The sequence below is a fragment of the Clytia hemisphaerica genome, unplaced genomic scaffold, assembly GCF_902728285.1.
Source record: "Clytia hemisphaerica strain Z4C2 unplaced genomic scaffold, Clytia hemisphaerica genome assembly, whole genome shotgun sequence".
NCBI lineage: Eukaryota > Metazoa > Cnidaria > Hydrozoa > Leptothecata > Clytiidae > Clytia > Clytia hemisphaerica.
The window spans coordinates 46,846-61,210 of NW_027104310.1; the positions used below are offsets into that span (position 1 = coordinate 46,846).

The 14,365-nt window shown below is 36.5% G+C and overlaps 1 protein-coding gene across 2 annotated transcripts in view; it reads left to right on the plus strand.

The window, feature by feature from the left end:
- Positions 1-14,365, plus strand: part of LOC136817528 (adhesion G-protein coupled receptor G6-like) — a 41,020-nt gene that overhangs the window by 8,484 nt on the left and 18,171 nt on the right. Inside the window, exons 1-3 of one of the 2 annotated variants that reach the window (XM_067073855.1) lie at positions 11,959-12,736; positions 13,203-13,361; positions 13,524-13,724. In XM_067073855.1, the coding sequence (XP_066929956.1) occupies positions 11,992-12,736; positions 13,203-13,361; positions 13,524-13,724 (1,105 nt within the window). In that variant the 5' untranslated portion in view covers positions 11,959-11,991. Of the gene's footprint in view, positions 1-11,958; positions 12,737-13,202; positions 13,362-13,523; positions 13,725-14,365 lie in introns of those variants that run through there. The other variant, XM_067073854.1, reaches the window with a different exon arrangement.

Here is a 14,365-nt window from a genome sequence, read left to right on the forward strand (position 1 = left end):
ATTTCGCGGGGACTATTTCGCGGATGACACTACTAGAAGACAATATTTTTACAATTTTGTACCTTTTACTGTGTAATGATATAATATTTAGGTATGATTCGAAGATTAAAATTATCCATTGTTTTACTTCATTAGGACTTGATTTTGCGGATGACACTCAAATCTGCGAAATGTACGAACTTTAATCCCCGCGAAAATTTATCCCATTAAAAAGTAGTAGCTAAAAGCAACTTTTTCGTCGTCACTTTATCTCTTGTTACGAGTCATAAGATAGAAACAGACATACACTCATATCACAAATATAGAAAAAAGAGAATTTCGTAATTCTGAAGTAATAGATATGTCATTAAAATGTAACACGATACTCTTTGCTATATACAATGTTACTGTGTATGACAGTTGTATCAATAAATCGGTCGGAGAAGTTTCAGACCGTTTATTAGAATAAGCAATTCCAAATAAAGAAGTTCATTATTCGAGGATCTAACTTTTTAGGTATTTCTCAAAGAAAGTCCAGTCCAGTCCCGGCACGGGTCTTTTGTGTAACAAAAGTTAAAATAAACAAACTTCTGTAACAAACTTCTATACCGGTTTTCGTGACCATGTATTCTTTTATGATGAACGATTTCTGATTTCTTGAGAAATTGAGGCTTAATTTTGGCCAAAACATAAGAAAAAAATAAGAACAACCCGAACCTAAGATGAGAGAATGCTGTTTTTAAGCCCCATTCCGCGGGGGGGGGGGGGTACTAGGGTTGCGAGCTGGTAAAAAGTTGAAGTTTTCCTACTTCTCCTACCCTTAGTGGGATTGAAATTTGATTTTCTGACTTTTCCGACCCTTAGCGGGACTTTAGAAATCCAAAAAAGGTACCCTTAAGGGCGGCACATATTGGACCCTAAGTAACCCCCCCCCCCGGGCCCCATTCAATTCATTGTTTGAACACAGTAAGCGTTTTAAAAAAATTTCGAAAATCTCAATATCCAGAAATATTTTATGTCGAAAAAAACCTAAGGACAAATTATAAATATATCTCAACCTCAGATTTCAGAAATTGCTTTTTAATTGTGAATAAAATTGCTAGGAACAATTAAAGACCATTTTCAAGCTTAAAATTGTTTAAAATAAGAACAGTCGATCCTCTATTATAATTTTCTTGTTCTTATAAAAAACCTACCTTAAGCTTATTTCTAATAATATTGATGGAAGTCATTTAATTATCAAATCAACTGAATAAACTTTTCAGCCAAAATATTCGGTCAAAGTCTGTTAAAAGTCTTTTTTTGAAATGAGAGTGACTTGAAGTTGCTGGACTGCTTTTTCTCAGGGAATCTGTGTTATAAGATATCTTTTTGAAAAAGTTTCTGATGAATATATTAGTAATAGAAGCGAAGTTGAGCTGATGATCTATTTGCGCGGGGTAGTTTTGTCTTTCTTTCGGCGGGAGTTTAAGTATCTGTGCTTTTCTGCGGCGGAGACGGTAAGGTTCTAATTTGACTAGATCTTGACTCACTGAGGACGAGACGGTAAATCAGAACTTTTACCGTCCTCGATTTTTCGGGTCAAAACTGCCGGCTGTTCCAGATCGCTTCAGTCAATTTACCGTCATCAAAAGTGCAAATACATAAACTCGCCTTTGCGTGGTGAGATAGACGTTCAGGAACCTGTCCTTCAGCACGTGCCATCTACTGAGCAGTATTATTTATCGATCGTTGTCGCGATGATGGATTCGCGGTCGCGCGTGACAGTTCCCAGGTCACTAGAATAGAGTCCAGTCTCCCCGGATCTCTCCGCCAGTGCATGTTAACTCTCTCGATCTCTGAGTGAGACGCCTGGGTTTCCAGAAAAGGTGAGAAATGACTTCTGAGAATGCGTGAAGACAATGACCAGCAAATATTGAACACACATCGCCTTTAAGATGGTAAAGATGGGCTTACACGCCTTTTTATAAGAATGTACTCTATAAGAATATTTATGATGGAATGCGTTAAAAATTAAGAATATCACCATCATGGAATTTGGTATTTGAACCTACGAATGCCATTTTAGAGCTCTGTGAATTGCCAATTATCCTCAAAGTAAGGCTCAAAACTTTCACAAAAATGTCATTCTATTTCTTCAGGTAGTTGGAATTTGAATTCTAACCTAAGATTACCACCAATGATATTTCAGGATGATTTTCCCTAAAAAGTTAAAATTAAATGGGAAAAATGTAATCTTATAAAAAGGGGTGTAAGGGAACCAGAGATGGTGTTTTTGGTTAGGGTGATGGCCCCTAGAAAGTTTTTTTAAGGTACTCTGGTACATCTTTATCATGGGAAAAAGATTCATTTTTTCTCCCATGAGTGATGAATAACGTTGGTACTTAAGTGTCAGTTGATGAAGTGTTTTGGATTGCAAAGAAATTTCACTTTAGATGACAAATCACGCATTTATTTGTGTGTTACAATATGTGTCTTGATGTTAGTCAGATGATAATATTTAAAACGTAACAATATGGTTGAGGACCAGAGAATTGAATTTGGAAGAACTTTCTATGTTTTGTACCTTGATTTTATCTTTGAATCAAGAGCCTCATCATGCAAACAAAATAATTAGAATTTGAAGAATGCAGAGACTTGTTTTTGTATGAAGGACCATACTTTCTTTTCAGTAGGGGGCCAAGCCTGGGGTCCCGTGACATCTTTTCTACGACCTAGCTATATTTAGTATCTACTAGGGGGGAGTGGAGGATATTTTGAAAAATCCCAAAATACTTTCGCATTCCCTCCCCTAGCCTGGAAAAAAATTTCGAACCCCCCCCCCCCCCTCATAAGGCCCAATATTTTTTCGCACCCCCCCCCCCCCCACTAGAAGAATTTTTACGCAAAAAAAGAATTCATACAGATGCGGTACAAAGAGTATTATTTGTTTTTATGACAGTTTTTTATGTCAAAATTAGGTAAGGGAGATAGTTTAGCCCTGTAAAGTTGAGTATAGTCCTTTAGGAGATCTACCATTTTGATTGACGTTTACACCACGGGATTTTTTCCGTCAATTTCCATGGTTACGACGGAATTTCTCTAAAGTAAACAAAAGAAAAAAACCCGTGGTGTAAACGTCAATCAAAATGGTAGATCTCCTATAGGAATAGTCCAGGGTTAAAATAAGAATCAACGAGTTATTTTCTCTGAGTTTCCCAAAGTTTTAGGAGAAAATTACGGCTTATTTTCCCTGATACATAATCTCCCTAGATTACAGAGGCATTACTCAATTACTCAAAATTTGAAGATCAGGTACTCGAGACCCTAAAATACAAGCTATTCTGTTGTTAAAAGGAGTCTGAAAAATAAAATTCTCTGAGTTTGAAATTTCCCTATAAACCTATATTTTCAGGTTTTCCAGGGTCTGTCAAAGCTCTGTGTATATAATTTATAAGATATTAGTAGAGACTAAGGAGGCACAACCATGGTTTGCGCCGACGGGAGAAAATGTCGATGTTTTTCACCACCATTTTAGCTAAAAGACACTTTGTTTTGATAAATTTCTTTCTAAAAAGTACTTTTTCAAACCACTCTGATGAGCTGTGAAAGCCACTAATCTACTTCCCTCATTTAGCTCAATGCTTCAAACCAAAAGGGCAAGGCGATGATGCCCAAATAATGTTAGTATAACATGTACATATATCAAATAAAATAAATTCTGAGTTGTCGGCCGCCAGGCCGAAAAATTTTTGAAATCTTGAAACGTAAAACTATGAAATTAGACTTCCTACATTTTCTCTTGAGTTGCCCAAAAGATTTGGAACCCCCCCTAAACCCTCAAAAAAAATTTTGTGAACCCCCCCCCCTAAACCCTCGAAAAGTTTTGGAACCCCCCCCCCCCCTAGAATCCTCCACCCCCTCCCCCTAGTAGATACTTTCTGACCACTCCCTTAGTCTATTCCAAAGAACAGTATATTACAAGATATTTTTGAGAGGGAGGACGCGGATTAGGCCCGGGAAAACTTTTTATGACCAAAATAGTGACGTCATAGGCAAAACAGCAAGGGAAAATAAGGGGTAGATAAATAGCTGATTTTCGAAAGTCAAATGATTGGTACCATCAGAAAGAGCATGAAAACCTGAGCAAAATAATGTATTACAACAACTCTCTGACTAAATCACACAAAGAAATACAGCCGCTTAAAGTTCAAAAACATACCGACGTCAGTACGATCAAGACAAGATTTGACGTCAAATCAGAGTAGAGCTGACAGTTAGTTGGTCTTTTTTTCTCGTTCTGTTTGTAGTGATGTTTGTTAGAGGGAAATAATAACATATTTGTGCAATATAATTGAGTCGCCAAGTACGAATTATAGAGACTTGATCAAAATGGAGTCTCTTTAACTCGAACCTCTTCTCCTTTTAACTCGAAGAATTTTTCTCGTCCCTTCAGTTAACAATCCCTGTGAACAGGGATTTACTTGTTCTATAACTCAAAACTTTCCTTAGGTAGACTCCACTATAGTAAAGGTTTGTTTGCGAAAAGAACAAGAACATTTATTTTAGCTGTGATGTTCTTATTTTTAGCCCTTTGGGAGTATTTTTATTACGTGTCTTTTAAAATATTAACGCTTTAGATTCCACAAAGCCTTGAACTGTTCTTTGAGTGTTCTAAAATGTTTGGCGATCGAAGCTTGAAATGTTCTTATTTTTAGCCCTTTGGGAGTATTTTTATTACGTGTCTTTTAAAATATTAACGCTTTAGATTCCACAAAGCCTTGAACTGTTCTTTGAGTGTTCTAAATGTTTGGCGATCGAAGCTTGAAATGTTCTTATTTTTAGCCTTTGGGAGTATTTTTATTACGTGTCTTTTAAAATATTAACGCTTTAGATTCCACAAAGCCTTGAACTGTTCTTTGAGTGTTCTAAAATGTTTGGCGATCGAAGCTTGAAATGTTCTTATTTTTAGCCCTTTGGGAGTATTTTTATTACGTGTCTTTTAAAAGATTAACGCTTTAGATACCACAAACCATTGAACTGTTCTTTGAGTGTTTCAAAATGTTTGGCTTCGAAGCCTTGAAATGTTCTTATATACTTTGTTCTCATAAAAAAGTGTGTCTTAAGGTAAGATTGCATCCATTGAGTTTAAAGCCCGAAGGGCTACAGTCATGGCGTTCTCCATGGCTACAGTAGAATCTCTAACCTTTCCCAGGCAAGAAAAAGTGAATCCACTTATTTCCATCCAAAACGCGTCTAGAACGCGCCGCAATCATGACGATGTATTGTATCTAGTGGTTCCTTTGTTTTTGAGGACTGCATTTCTTGAAATCTAGCGATAGGTTTTTACTCTAAATCCGGCGTTTGTAGAAAAAGCCACGCGCAGGCGTTCTGGATGGGAAATAGGTGGCTTCAAAACTTTCATTCTCGAGTCTAGGCCTTCGGGCTTGGAATGAATGATCGCATCAATATGAGTTATGTGAGAAGTGTACAAACGTTAACAACTGTGCTCGCCTGTAAAATTACGGGGTCTTAACTGGTTGTTAATCCGAAAGTGATTCCGATATTAATCGGATTAGGGAGGGGAAAATGGTTGAGATTGTTTTCTAATGATATTTGTTTAGGAAATGTTCTCAAATTACAAGATAAAACATTTCACAACTTTTCTCTCTATACATGGAAAAATTATTATCTGGTATTTTTTTGTGGTGGCTCTGGCATCATTTGTTGTTTTTCGCTAGATATCATAAAAAGGTATTTGAGAGAGTAGGGGTTCGGACCATGTTCGAATGTAACGGTTTTAAAGCGCTCCGGTATGGTTTTGGTTGCGGATAGGAAGTGTATTCATCTGATTTCGGAACGTTTCGGAGCAACGAACCGTTTCGCTTTGGAAGGATACGGAACCATAACGTCTGAACATGGCCACACTGTGTAAGAATTTATAGAAAACGTTTGTTTCCATAATGGCGGATTTTTACTAAGATTCATGACTCTGCAAACATCTTCAGTCTATTCGCTTGTTTCATTATTTGAGTCTAGGATTAGGCTTCCGACTAGTTATCTCTGGAAACGAGCTGTCCTTTTCAACAAAAAAGGAATATTAATTTACTGTGTACATGTATTTATAAGAACAAATTATATAAGAGCATAAGGCTTTGGATGGCCAAAACATAAAGAACAAGTTCAGAACATTTTAATGCTCTAAATCCCCCGATTTCTTTAGGAAAATGAGAAAAAATACTCACCAAAATGCGGTGAAAATCAGAACATGTTAAGAACATTTTTGGGCTTAAAACTCTAAAAGTTAATAACATCCGAAGACTGCCTCCTGTTCTAATAAAATAGTTTCATAAAAGAAAAAAGAGTGAGGGCGGCTTGGCGAACAATCGAATATCTTCGTGTAATGTTTTTCACACTTTTGGCAATTATTGCCAATATCTTTTCAAAAGCCTATCGAGAGGTTTAGAGTTAATTAGATGAATATTGCATACCAGCTGGCACACAACGTTGTTTCAACGTTTATCTGACGTTCACAACGTCCATACAACGTTAGATCAACGTTGAGAAAACGTTGTGTGTCAACTTGCATACCATATTATTCACTATACAGTACAGTGCCAAAAGGTTTTTTTCTTTCACGAAATTATTTTTTTGATTTAGTTCGTACTCGTATGGTTTTGATAATTTTGATGAATTTAGTATTGAAAATAAACTTCCTTAAACTCCCTTTTTCGGGCCCTATGGGACTCATAATGTTACACGCTTTTTTAATCTAGAAGGAGTTGGTCCTTGCTCGTTGGATAGGGCTTTGCCCTCCTACATAGCCCAAGTCTAGTATACTCGTCATTGGTACTTAAAGGGTTAATAAGTTAAGGTGTTTTTTTCAATTCATCATGAATATTCTTAACTTTTTTTGAGTAAAATCATCCTGGAATATTCTTACAGTATTCTTAGGTTAGGATGCAAACCCAGCCTTAATCTAGCATGCAATATACAGTATACGTCAAGCAAGAGTTTAGCATTTTTGTAATACTTCTTAGCGTTGCTGGGTGATAATTGTTAAATAAATAATAAAATGCTCTATAAATGGTATAAATTCTTAGCTTCAATAAATGGTATAAATTCTTAGCTTCAGTCCAAATTCCATAATGGTGAAATTCTTAGCACATTCTTATTTTTTTGGCCAATTTTATCATCATGGACATTCTTATAAAGTGTATTCTTATAAAAGACAAAGCGTGTATTAGAGGAAGTATATTTCGCTGCATGTAGATGGGATCCCCCTCACTATCAAAAAAGGGCCAAGCTCAAGATTTAAGTTTGGCAAAACAGAAAAATTATCAGTTTTCTCAGACACTAATTTTGAGATTGGACCTTTTGCCTTGATGGCAGCGATTTGTCATGCAATGAAGCGGGATGGCTGTTATAAGCAAAAGTGCAATTTTCACGGCTCACCAATTACAATCCTTTCTGGTCTGCAAATTATAAAAGTTAGTTTATGTACAACCATGTATTTATATTTTTGATAAACTTGAAACATAGTCATTATAAAAACACAGGTCTGGAAGGCTTTTGTCTTTTTTATTGTTAAAAGATAGAGCTTACGTACCAAAATCGATTTATTTTGCAAACTTTTTGATCATGTGATTAGAAAATAGACCAATCTCAAGAGGAGATTTTGGTAACGTGATAAAAAAAATGCAAATCGCAACTTGTCTTTTTTTTTTGTAACAAAAGAAAATTGAACAAAAAGCTAAAACAATACATTTCCAGACCGGGGTTTTTTATAATGACTAAGTTTTTTAGAGAAAATGAAAGTTACCGCTTGCCTATGAAAGTCTTGTTGAAAAAATCTTCTTGGATTTTGAGCACCGAAATTTTAATCCGGTAACGGTATTGGTTGACCCTAGCAAGTAGTATGTATGGCTTTTTCATTTAATTTTCTCATCATTTGGTCCCTTAGGGCTTCAAACCCAGTTTTTGCCAGTCTAAGGGTCTCCAGGCTAAAATGACTTTGGCCCCTCCAATGCTCTTATCCATAGTAAATTTTTCTTACTTTTTCAGTTTGGCAAAATCTGCTTTTGAAGCAGTCCCAAGGTCCCATTCAATTCTGCGCATATGCTTACATATAAATGCTATGTATAGAATAGTCTCAAGGGACGAAAGTTAAAAAAACCCATTTATGCTACTTGTAAAGGTTGAAGCAAACCATTTCACTGCTGGATTATTTCTTTCATAGCTTGATACGTTTTGTTTCCTATGACTATTTTATTTGGTTTCAAAATGTTGACAGTTTATTTGTGTGTTTGTCATTTATAGGTATGTAGTAATGTAATCTGTATCTCCCTTTTGTTTACATTGTGCGCTATAAAACCAATTTTATTTGTTATTTTGTTTATTTTGTTGGAATGTTTGTATGAATAAGGTATACAGACGAAAGTAGGATTTCGTTTTGGAAGCTCGATAGAAATTTTATAATAAAGGTTGACGGCATTTATAAATAAATCTGCCATGAGGAGTTAACATGCGGTTTAAAGGGTAGTGATTTATAATTTTTGAAGCCTTTGGAAGTTCTAACCTTTTGAGTTTTAAGCCTAAAAACGTTATTAACATGTACTTATTTTATTATGTTTATTATGTTCTTATATAGTTTGATTTTATAAAACAACGTGTACAGTTGAAAATTGAAACTTTTGAGTGGTCAAAAAGGAAGTGTAGATTTATTATTTTGTTCAACTATACAGTCAGTTGGTGGCAGAGCTGCATATAATTTTGTCTTTATTGGGAATCATCAGCACTGCATACTGCACCCTGGCTAGCCAGACCTAGTAGATATAATACTTTGGAGCTGAAATACAAATCTATAAAAGTTTGTAATTTCCTTAACCTACTTTTTGAAATTACTGACCTTTATATAACTTTCTTAATCACTCGCAAAATCTTTGATCGTGTTTTTTTTTTCGGGGTAAATTCATCGAGAGCGCTAGATCTATTTTTTCCGGAATACTTTTGACGATGTAGCGCCGCTAAACGTTAATTTTTAGCATCACAATGACTTCTTCTTTGCGGGCACCACTTTCAAAAAAACTCCGATCATTGATCGCGGATAAAGCTTTGTCAGGGATATACAGTCAGTCTGTTCCTTTACAGAATCCTGCATTGTAACACGCATGCGTAATTTGTCGTTCTTTAAACCATATGTAGTTAATTCCCGTGATAAACAAAGAGGAATGAATACGTAGGTGTGGATGGCGACATTTGTCGTTCTTTATGAAATTTGTCGTTCTTTTTGTCTATTTTTAGATAATGCATTCTTTAGATAAACCCTCTCAGTATAAAGTCAGTGGTTGAAATCTGTCTGTAGGAGCAGGCTTCAGTTGTTTTAACGCTCCTCTCACGCGTATTCGCCATTCTTTACCATTTTAAGGAAATGTTGTCCTCTATGTATTTGTTTAGTAATGATTATATTGTATCGGTTTATTAGTAAATAAATAGACATTGGCAAGTTTGTGTTCTATTACTGTGTCTTGTAAACATATTTTTAGTTTATTTGCTGATCAGGAGTGACAGATATCTCAACAAAGTGTTAAATACATCCTTCTGCGTTCTTTGCGTGTTTTCCGAACTGTGAATCCGATCTTGTCGAGTCGAGTTGAAGCTCCACTGATTCTTAAATGTTGTTTAAGTTGTTTTCTATCATTTTGTTTGAGTGTTCAATTTTGTTGGTTGCCAGGGAACCCGAAAAAGAAGGTACTATTTAATAATTTCACACCTTTGTTTTTCTTTTTAAAGCTTGAGGGATTTCCCAGAAAAGTTTCCGTACAACCAGGATAAAGGATTGTTCGGTCATTCGAATTGTTCTGTTCCCGGTGGGTTAATTGAGATAATTGTTTTAATCAGCATCACTGATTCAGACAGGTTTTTTGGCGGAGGGGTATAGTCCATGAAAATTTTTTTATAATCGGAAATAGAAATAAATATTAGCGAGTTTATGTATGCACCCCTTTTGAAGAAAACGTAGTGACACAAATAGTATGGAACAGCCCGAAGCTCCAACCCGCAAAATCAAGGACAGTAAAAGTGTTGAGTTACCGTTATCATAATATAATAAAGAGTTGACACAATATTTTTGTTTCAAACTCAGAGTTTCATGGTGCACAGGCACCAATCTTCAGTGAAATGAGATAACGTTAGAAAATAAAATACAATATGTTGTCTTCAAAAAATATTTATGACGTCACATTTGAACGTCATCAGGTGGTTCAAAGATATCAAGCTGAAATTTTCGTCTGTGTCTACATTTGGCAATAATTTCTGATCTCTTATTCAGTAAGTTCTTGCCAGGATAGTTCGCGATCTCGAATTTCTCGGCAAGACACAAATTGCATCGTTTGGTATCTGGAGTAAATGCTTTGGATTTGCGAATGGTTCGCCAGGATACGGTTGGTTCGCCGTTTAGGTCTTTGATACGCCATACTTCAGCGGATAAAGCTGTGTTGTTGCGGTATCTTTCTAGGTTGAAGTTTGACTTGTGGCTGGTGAATCTTTTTTTAAACGTACTTTCACAAAGTCCAATGTATTTCCTCTCTCCGAAGTTTAGTAAATCGCTGGTGACTGTTGCTTCGTAAACGATACTTTTTACGATACTGAGTTACCGTTATCCTCAGTTGAGAACTGAATTGATCTAGACAAATCAACAGCTCCGTCACAGAAAAACAACAAATGTATTAGATGAAGAACGATAAACTCTAGGCCGGTCTCCACTTTCGCGCGAAATGAACGAACATTTTTAAGCGTATTTGTAAAGGCCGGTCTCCACTTTCGCGCGAAATGAGCGAGAACTTTTTAACGTTTTTGTAAAGGCTGGTCTCCACTTTCGCGTGAAATGAGCGAAAACTTTTTAACGATTTTGTAAAGGTCGGTCTCCACTTTCGCTCGAAATGAGCGAAAACTTTTTAACGTTTTTGTAAGGTCATTGGTCGGTTGAAAAATGACGCAATTCCATTGGTCAAAATTGACGTAACGGTTGAAAAAAGTTGAACTTCTTTCAACTTTTTTTTTGTTTGCGCGAAACATTTTTATGACGTAACCTTTTTTTTAGGCAAGAAAAGGTTGGGAAAAAAACTGTCGCCCATTTCGCGCGAAAGTGGAGACCGGCCTTCAGTATACATTCTATCACTATCGATTGGTAGTGCGAAGGTTTCAATCACAGACTTTCACCGCAATGGACTGTGTTCGAATCCCAAGCACTTCCAGGCAGGGTATTAGTCAGGGAAACATTGTGATAAAATCTCTACTTTCACTCACATACCAATGTATTGTTATTACTAATTGATGAGATGAATTACTTAATCCACTCGACTTTGTGTAAACAAAAGTGGGATGTCCAATAGAAGTAGTCTTGTGAAGTGATCAAAGAGTTTTTTTTGATTGCTATTATTATTTGGTATATTTGAAGTTGTATCGCTAGCCTATACTAGACATCATTCGCGTTTTTTCTCCGCAATTAACTTATTCATGATATGCATCACTGCAATGTCTTCCACGGACCCACAGCTGATTGGTTAAAAGTGACATATTGACTGATTTTACGTCACCAATCAGCTATTGGGTCCGTGATGTAATGTTAGAAGACATTACAATGGTGCATATCATGAATTCAACTTTGCGACTTTGATTCGATCTTGATTTCTAGAATAACGAGAGTGTGTCCAGCTTTTGATTTGACGTCCGCCATTTGTTTTTTTCATTTCTGGTTGTTAACAGCTTGATTCGAATGTTTTAAAATTGAAGGCCGGACTCCATTCCAAAAACGTTTGGAAATCTGACGTAATAAAAAACTGGACTAGTCGATTTCATTACTGGGAAATATATGGGCAGTTAACCTATCTATTGTGTTAAGAAGTGTTATCTGTGATTTTAACCGAACCCAACTGGCACAAAATACCAAAACAAAAGCCGTATTTTTGCTTAGCTGGTCTTGGAGAATTCATTACTTCTAGAGTTCAGAAAAACAAAAAGAATTAAAAAAAAATGAAAACACATAATATTTTTATCGCTGTCATGCAAATTATCTCCCTAATGCCATGCGCATCAAAGCGTTATTATCTCCTTAATCTCACGGATAGCAGAAACTCAACTAACGATTTTACAGTGGACTGTCGCTCTGATATAGAATGTGGAACACTGCGGAAAGGAGGCTGGAGATTTGAGAACAGAGGCTGGATTTTTGATGAGACTGATCTCAAAAAATTTTGCTGTAAATTACGAAGTAACCCGGTTGGTTTTCCTGAAGAAATTCCAAGGCCGTCGGAACTTGTTTTGCAATTAAAAGTTGATTTCCGTAAATGTTCACCTTACGGGAGTGCGCAACTGTGCCGGGAATACTTACGTTTTGTCGTAAATGACGCTACGGATGAATTCAAAGAAACCATAAAGCCCGGGACTACGGGGACCGTATCACGTAAACGAAATATAACGTTATTTAACACTACCTCTGAAGCACAAATTGAATTTTCCGCCGTGAATTTTGTCGGTGTTGTGCAGACTGCTCAATTATATTTTCTTTACTGTAAATCATCGACGCGTTATTTAGTAAATTATCCCAACATGGCTGTTAATACGGAATCGAAAGGCCGTTGTGTCGCAAATGCTGTTCCGTTGACGAAGGATTCCGTATTGAAACGGACTTGTCTTTCAATTGGCGAACCGGTTGATAATAAAGAAGGGTGTGTTTGTGAGAGAGGTTTTAAACTTGTTGGCAATAATAATTGCAGTGGTAGGTATAGACCTCTCTCTATGACCTCAATTAAAACATTCCCTCCCGTTCAGTGCGTCCGGGACAAGCTTTTTCCCGGACGATTTGTATCAATTTAGACCAATTTGGCGGCCATTTATTTAACGATTTATAATTAGGCTCTGAACTTACAGCAACCGGCCCTATAATAGTGGCTCACCGTGGAAATAATTTTTTAGCTGCCGCTGTAATAAATTTTTCGGGGCATGTCACCAAAAACATGTTATATTATATTGTTATTGCCCTAAGTGCTCGTTCTTTCGTCATTTGGGGGCGAGAGGTGTTCTCGCATTACGTCCGGCTCAAACCCGAAACTTTCCGGTCTGAATGTAAATGCAAGACCACGTTTCCTTCAGACAAATATGCGGTGAAAATAGCTAGTGGCGCGCGACGGTAAAGGGGTCACTGGTGAACCATGTCCAACCTCGTTGTTTTTTTTTACTTTTAGCCTGTGATGCCAATTCGTACAAACCGTTGATCGGAGATGAGGCTTGTCAACGATGCCCCAACAATTCGCGATCGAACACCAATCGAACTTTTTGTGATTGCAATGTTGGATTTCAACGGTACAACGAATCGCAAGCTAACTCGCCCTGTTTTTCAATGGGTAAGTCTTTTTTTACATTTTTAATATCTGTCCGATACTTGAAAAAAAATAACTGTTTTAACAGTCCGTCTAAGCACAAACTGAAAATTGAAAACTACCACGTACTACGAGATCACTTTTTGCTGCTTTATTTAAGAACAATCAATTCGATTCTCTTTGTAGAACCTTGTTTACTTAGTCGTCTTGAGGCTGGCTCGCTCGGCACTTACATTTTTCCTCAATCACCAGTTGGGACGACCGTGAAACAAGATTGTACTTACGGAAGTGTTGGCGAAAGTTTCGTTCTTTCACGAACGTGTGTTATGAATCAGTACGGGCGATCAGTATGGTCCGATTTTCATATTAACGGCAATTGTAGACACGGTAATTATGTATTTTGTCTTACTAGTATGTAAATAAATAAATCAATTCACCAAGAGAGCTCAATGATTGCATGTAAAAACACAACCAGGGCGAAATCATACGATTTTAAGAAAAAATAGACAAGAATCAATTCAGTACTTTTAGTTTCCTTTAATCAATTTTGTACTTTCAGTTTCATGGAAACTGACAGCAGTACTAAATTGATTCTTGCCTACTTTTTCTTAAAATCGTATGTATTTCGTCTTATCATTTTTATTTCCACCCGTTAATAAAGCCGTGTCGATCACTAGTAGTCTGAGCCCTGCAAAAGACCGCTGTGAGATATTTTAACACTCTCAGTAAACTGTCTATAATGTTGTTCATGTTCTAAGATACGTTTGGCTGTTCCATTAAAAAACCATACAGAGGGTAGACGAACATTTCAAGTAAAAGAGAAATTCTTGAAAATGTGTGGATACCCCCTGAAAAAAGACAAAATTTGCAAAAATATCCTTGGGAAAATTCATACCTTACAATGAGGGTGGACGAACTCAAATCAGTCTTTTACCCCCGTGGAAATTTTAGAATAACTCTTTACCCCCTTGGAAAAATGAAAAAAACATCCCCTGGAAATTTTTCTCGGTTTACCCTCTAGAAATGTT